This window comes from Entelurus aequoreus, linkage group LG02 (genome assembly GCF_033978785.1).
Source record: "Entelurus aequoreus isolate RoL-2023_Sb linkage group LG02, RoL_Eaeq_v1.1, whole genome shotgun sequence".
NCBI classification, from domain to species: domain Eukaryota; kingdom Metazoa; phylum Chordata; class Actinopteri; order Syngnathiformes; family Syngnathidae; genus Entelurus; species Entelurus aequoreus.
This window is the reverse complement of record NC_084732.1, coordinates 7,194,099-7,201,598: the sequence shown is the minus strand read 5'-3', so window position 1 is coordinate 7,201,598 and position 7,500 is coordinate 7,194,099. Positions and strand designations below refer to the sequence as shown.

Genomic DNA, 7,500 nt, shown 5'->3' with positions numbered 1-7,500 from the left:
CACTGGCCTGTTCTAAAAATAGCTCAAATAGCAGCACTTACCAGTGAGCTGCCTCTATTTTTTTTAATTGTATTTATTTACTACCAAGCTGGTCTCGCTTTGCCCGACATTTTTAATTCTAAGAGAGACAAAACTCAAATAGAATTTGAAAATCCAAGAAAATATTTTAAAGACTTGGTCTTCACTTGTTTAAATAAATTCATTATTTTTTTTACTTTGCTTCTTATAACTTTCAGAAAGACAATTTTAGAGAAAAAAATACAACCTTAAAAATGATTTTAGGATTTTTAAACACATATACCTTTTTACCTTTTAAATTCCTTCCTCATCTTTCCTGACAATTTAAATCAATGTTCAAGTAATTTTTTATTTTTTTTATTGTAAAGAATAATAAATACATTTTAATTTAATTCTTCATTTTAGCTTCTAATTTTTCGACGAAGAATATTTGTAAAATATTTCTTCAAACTTATTATGATTAAAATTCAAAAAAAATATTCTGGCAAATCTAGAAAATCTGTACAATCAAATTTAAATCTTATTTCAAAGTATTTTGAATTTTTTTTTAAAATTTTTGTTCTGGAAAATCTAGAAGAAATAATTATTCGTCTTTTTTAGAAATATAGCTTGGTCCAATTTGTTATATATTCTAACAAAGTGTAGATTGGATTTTAACCTATTTAAAACATGTCATCAAAATTCTAAAATTAATCTTAATCAGGAAAAATTACTAATGATGTTCCATAAAAAATTTTTTTTTAATTTTTCAAAAAGATTCGAATTAGCTAGTTTTTCTCTTCTTTTTTTCGGTTGAATTTTGAATTTTAAAGAGTCGAAATTGAAGATAAACTATGTTTCAAATTTAATTGTCATTTTTTTTCATGTTTTCTCCTCTTTTAAACCGTTCAATTAAGTGTAAATATCATTAATTATTAATAATAACATAGAGTTAAAGGTCAATTGAGCAAATTGGCTATTTCTGGCAATTTATTGAAGTGTGTATCAAACTGGTAGCCCTTCGCATTAATCACTACCCAAGAAGTAGCTCTTGCTTTCAAAAACATTGGTGACCCCTGGGTTAGGACATAAATCATGGTCCCCAATATGGAAAAACCATTGCATCTAATAGAGAGCCAAATACTAGAGTCCGTGAACATTGCTCCAAAGTCAGGATTTTTTTGTTGATTTAGTGTGCATACAAAAGTAAACATTGACAGGTACAAAGGCAGCAATATATGATAAAACAAGACGGCAGCTAAAGAAGGACTTCTCTATTCATCCACTGAAAAAACCCGCCGGGTGAACAGCTGATTTTACGACTTCCGGTGCGGACGTAAGACAACCCGTATGTGACCGTAGGATGAACAAATACACTACGGTACACCGGTGAACAAGTTAGGGCTGAAATCATGGTCCCAATACGGAAAACCATTGCATATAATAGAGAGACAAATACTAGAGTCCGTGAACATTGCTCCAAAGTCAGAATTTTTTTGTTGATTTAATGCATACTTGCCAACCCTCCCGTTTTTAGCGGGAGAATCACGATATTCAGCGCCTCTCCCGACAACCTCCCGGCAGAAATTTTCTCCCGACAAACTCCCGGTATTCAGCCGGAGCTGGAGGCCACGCCCCCTCCAGCTCAATGCGGACCTGAGACTGAGTGGGGACAGCCTGTTCTCACGTCCGCTTTCCCACAATATAAACAGCTTGCCTGCTCAATGACGTCATAATATCTAGGGCTTTTATAGAGTGCACAACTGCGCACACAACAAGGAGACGAAGCAGAAGAACGAGGAAATTACAGACATGGCGGCCGAAATGATATACTCATCATGAACGGAGAAGTTAAACAGGACAATACTGCCATCTAATGGATAGCCACTGGAACACTGAAATTCAAGTATTTATTTTTTTTTCTTCTATGTAATGAATTCTAGCTGTAAATAACCACGCCCCCCGCCCCCCAAACCCCCCCCCCCCCCCCCCCGCCCCCCCCCCCAAATAACAAACAAATACACTACGCTACTAAGACTATAGTGGCCATTAACAGTTAGCTTCTACAGCTGTGTTGCCCAAAGTGCGGCACAGGGGCCATCTGTGGTCCCTGACTCCTTTGTCATCGGTCCTTAAGCACATTACAAAAAAACAAAACACAGAGATCTCATTTGCACCCCCTGGTGGTGACATCTATCAAAATGAGGGCGGTCCCATAAAAGGAGGGATTTTTCACATTGACTGTGTGTCGCTTTTAAAAGTGCACCCCCTCTGGTCAACATATGAAATAACAAGTGTGTGTAAGAAATGTAAATGCGCCCCCTTTGGCAAAAAAAATATTAAATAAATATGTATATAGAGACATACTGTAATAACTTGAAGTAAATAATGAAGATTAAAAAACAATTACAAAACAAATTATTAATGAACTAAAAGCAGTCTTTTTCTCACAATGTGTCGACTTTTTTCTTATAAAATTGGGAACAATTTCTCATATTCTTTCTGTTTCTGTAATATTGCAATATTTACTTGTAAAATTATTACTTCTTTATGTAAAATTATTACTTTTTAATGCAAAATGGTGACATTTGTCATATAACATTCTGACTTTTATCACAATATTGCCCAATTTTGTTGTTGTTCTTGTAAAACGACGACTTTTGTCATCATTTTGCCAAGTAGAAATTCCGATTATCATTATAATATTGGCAACATTTTAAAGTTTTCTTTTAAAATTGTGACTTTGGTCGAGTAAAATTGCGACTCTTTCCATAAAATTGCCAAGATTTTAAGCTTTTCTTGTGAAATTGCGAAAGTTATGGAGTAAAATTCCAACTTTTATCATAACATTGCACAAATGTTCAGTTTTTCTTACAAAATGTTGACTTGCGTTGAGTAAATGTACGACTTTTGTTATAATACTGCCAAAATTCTAAGTTTTTCTTGTGAAATTCCAACTCGTTTTTCACAAGAAGCTTTTTTATATGTGCATAGTATGTATATATTATTCATGTTGTAAATACACTTCTTTATATATCTAGAAAGGCTGGTCCTAAAGAGGGAGGCTTTTTTCTCAGGTCTCAAGAAAGTAACATATACAAGAACGTGTGTGTGTGTGTGTGTGTGTGTGTGTGTGTGTGTGTGTGTGTGTGTGTGTGTGTGTGTGTGTGTGTGTGTGTGTGTGTGTGTGTGTGTGTGTGTGTGTGTGTGTGTGTGTGTGTTTGTGTTATCGTCATTCCCGCGAGTCCTTTTATATCGGATAATTGATAGCTTGTTTTACACGCTGCCCTCCATAACGTGTGTGTGACTCCTTGTGAGACGTCCATCCTAACGTAGTGTGTGTGTGTGTGTGTGTGTGTGTGTGTGTGTGGGTAGATTTATCGCATCCTCGGCAAGACGGTGGTGTGCTACCCGATCGTCTTTGATCTGAGCGACTTCTACCTGTCCCAGGATGTGATGCTGCTGATTGACGACATCAAGGTAGGTCGAAGGCCGCCGAGTTGTATGGGTCAACTTCAAGGCAAAAAGTCTTCCGATTTATTGCCAAATATATATATATATATATATATATATATATATATATATATATATATATATATATATATATATATATATATATATATATATATATATATATGTATGTATGTATGTATACATATATATATATATATATATATATATATATATATATATATATATATATATATATATATATATATATATATATATATATATATACATCAGGAGCAAGGGTGAAGTGTCTTGCTCAAGGACACAACGGACGTGACGAGGTTGGGAGAAGGAGGGGATCGAACCAGGAACCCTCAGGTTGCTGGCACGGCCACTCTCCCAACTCCGCCACGTCCTGTCCCAAGGTAAACACAAAGTAAAACAGGATAAAGAGGGTAAATAAAAGGTAAAAGAAGATAAATAGAAGGTATATAAAAAGAAAAAGAAGTGAATTAAAGGTAAAAGGTGAAACAAGGTAAATTGACGATAAAGAAGTAAATTAAAAAAAAGTAAAAGGTAAATAGAAGGTGGAACAAAGTTAAAATTTAAAGGTAGTAAATGAAAGGCAAAATACTGTACATCTAAGGGAAAATTAGGTAAATAGAAGGTAAAAGAAGATAAATAGAAGGTAAAGAAAAAGAAGTGAATTAAAGGTAAAAGGTGAAACAAGGTAAAAAGGCGATAAAAGAAGTAAATAAAAAAGTAAAAGGTAAATAGAAGGTGGAACACATTTAAAGGTAGTAAATGAAAAGCAAAATACTGTATATCTAAGGGATAATGAGGTAAATAGAGGGTAAATAGAAGGTAAAAGTAGATAAATAGAAGGTATATAGAAAGTAAAATAAGAGAATTAAAGGTAAAAGGTGAAACAAAGAAAATTGGCATTAAAAGAATGAAATAAAAAAGTAAAAGGTGGAACAAAAAATTTAAAGGTAGTAAATAAAAGGCAAAATACTGTATATTAAAAGGGAAAATTAGGTAAATAGAGGGTAAAAGAAGATAAATAGAAGGTATATAGAAAGAAAAATAAGACAATTAAAGGTAAAAGGTGAAACAAGGTACATTGGTGATAAAAGAAGTAAATAAAAAAGTAAAAGGTAAATAGAAGGCAGAACAAAGTTAAAATTTAAAGGTAGTAAATGAAAGGCAAAATACGGTATGTCTAAGGGAAAATGAGGTAAATAGAGGGTAAATAGAAGGTAAAAGTAGATAAATAGAAGGTATATAGAAAGAAAAATAAGAGAATTAAAGGTAAAAGGTGAAACAAGGTAAATTGACGATAAAAGAAGTAAATAAAAAAGTAAAAGGTAAATAGAAGGCAGAACAAAGTTAAAATTTAAAGGTAGTAAATGAAAGGCAAAATACGGTATGTCTAAGGGAAAATGAGGTAAATAGAGGGTAAATAGAAGGTAAAAGTAGATAAATAGAAGGTATATACAAAGAAAAATAAGTGAATTAAAGGTAAAAAGGTGAAACAAGGTAAATTGGCAATAAAAGAAGTAAATCAAAAAGTAAAAGGTAAATAGAAGGTGGAACCAAAAATTTAAAGGTAGTAAATGAAAGGCAAAATACTGTATATTAAAGGGAAAATGAGGTAAATAGAGTGTAAAAGAAGATAAATAGACGGTATATAGAAAGAAAAATAAGAGAATTAAAGGTAAAAGGTGAAACAAGGTAAATTGGCGATAAAAGAAGTAAATAAAAAAGTAAAAGGTAAATAGAAGGCAGAACAAAGTTCAAATTTAAAGGTAGTAAATGAAAGGCAAAATACTGTATGTCTAAGGGAAAATGAGGTAAATGGAGGGTAAAGGAAATGTAGAAGAAGAAATATAGAAGGTAAACAAAGTCATGAAAAGACTTTGTTTACATTTACCATTTATTTAGCGTTAGGTCAGTATTTATTTGCCTTTCATCTTGCATTTATTTTGTCATTATTTTTTAACATGTATTTAGTGTTAAGTCAGTATTTATTTGGCGTTTGTCTTGAATTTATTTGGTGATTATTTAACATTTATTTAGCGTTAGGTCAGTATTTATTTGGGGTTTATCTTGCATTTATTTGGTGATTATTTAACATTTATTTAGCGTTAGGTCAGTATTTATTTGGGGTTTATCTTGCATTTATTTGGTGATTATTTAACATTTATTTAGCATTAGGTCAGTATTTATTTGGCATTTATCTTGCATTTATTTGGTGATTATTTAACATTTATTTAGCGTTAGGTCAGTATTTATTTGGTGTTTATTTTGCATTTATTTTCTGATTATTTAACATTTATTTAGCGTTAGGTTAGTATTTATTTGGGGTTTATCTTGCATTTATTTGGTGATTATTTAACATTTATTTAGCGTTAAGTCAGTATTTAATTGGGGTTTATCTTGCATTTATTTGGTGATTATTTAACATTTATTTAGCGTTAAGTCAGTATTTATTTGGGGTTTATCTTGAATTTATTTGGTGATTATTTAACATTTATTTAGCGTTGAGTCAGTATTTATTTGGCGTTTATTTTGCATTTATTTTCTGGTTATTTAACATTTATTTAGCGTTAGGTCAGTATTTATTTGGGGTTTATCTTGCATTTATTTGGTGATTATTTAACATTTATTTAGCGTTAGGTCAGTATTTATTTGGCGTTTATCTTGCATTTATTTGGTGATTATTTAACATTTATTTAGCGTTAGGTCAGTATTCATTTGGGGTTTATCTTGCATTTATTTGGTGATTATTTAACATTTATTTAGCGTTAAGTCAGTATTTATTTGGCGTTTATTTTGCATTTATTTGGTGATTATTTAACATTTATTTAGCGTTAGGTCAGTATTTATTTGTCGTTTATTTTGCATTTATTTGGTGATTATTTAACAGTTATTTACCGTTAGGTCAGTATTTATTTGGCGTTTATTTTGCATTTATTTTCTTGTTATTTAACATTTATTTAGCGTTAGGTCAGTATTTATTTGGGGTTTATCTTGCATTTATTTGGTGATTATATAACATTTATTTAGCGTTAAGTTAGCATTTATTTGTCGTTTATTTTGCATAATGATTATTCAACATTTATTTAGCATTAAGTCATCATTTATTTGTCGTTTATTTTGCATTTATTTAATGATTATTTAACATTTATTTAGCATTAAGTCAGTATTTATTTGGCATTTGTTTCGTGATTATTTAACATTTGTTTAGCGTTAAATCAGTATTTATTTGGCGTTTATCTTGCATTTATTTGGTGATTATTTAACATTTATTTAGCGTTAGGTCAGTATTTATTTGGCGTTTATCTTGCATTTATTTGGTGATTATTTAACATTTATTTAGCGTTTAGTCAGTATTTATTTGGCGTTTATTTTGCATTTATTGTCTGATTATTTAACATTTATTTAGCGTTAGGTTAGTATTTATTTGGGGTTTATCTTGCATTTGTTTGGTGATTATTTAACATTTATTTAGCGTTAAGTCAGTATTTATTTGGCGTTTATTTTGCATTTATTTTCTGATTATTTAACATTTATTTAGCGTTAGGTCAGTATTTATTTGGGGTTTATCTTGCATTTATTTGGTGATTATATAACATTTATTTAGCGTTAAGTCAGCATTTATTTGTCATTTATTTTGCATAATGATTATTTAACATTTATTTAGCATTAAGTCAGCATTTATTTGTCGTTTATTTTGCATTTATTTAATGATTATTTAACATTTATTTAGCATTAAGTCAGTATTTATTTGGCATTTGTTTCGTGATTATTTAACATTTGTTTAGTGTTAAATCAGTATTTATTTGGCGTTTATTTTGCATTTATTTGGTGATTATTTAACATTTATTTAGCGTTAGGTCAGTATTTATTTGGGGTTTATCTTGCATTTATTTGGTGATTATATAACATTTATTTAGCGTTAAGTCAGTATTTATTTGGTGTTTATTTTGCATTTATTTGGTGATTATTTAACATTTATTTAGCGTTAGGTCAGTATTTATTTGGGGTTTA

At 30.5% G+C, this 7,500-nt stretch overlaps 1 protein-coding gene across 1 annotated transcript in view; it reads left to right on the top strand.

The window, feature by feature from the left end:
* LOC133665325 (phosphorylase b kinase regulatory subunit beta-like) overlaps window positions 1-7,500 on the top strand; it is a 151,419-nt gene that overhangs the window by 55,900 nt on the left and 88,019 nt on the right. Inside the window, exon 11 of the mRNA XM_062070594.1 lies at window positions 3,373-3,517. Coding sequence (XP_061926578.1) covers window positions 3,373-3,517 — 145 coding nt within the window. The remainder of the gene's footprint in view (window positions 1-3,372; window positions 3,518-7,500) is intronic.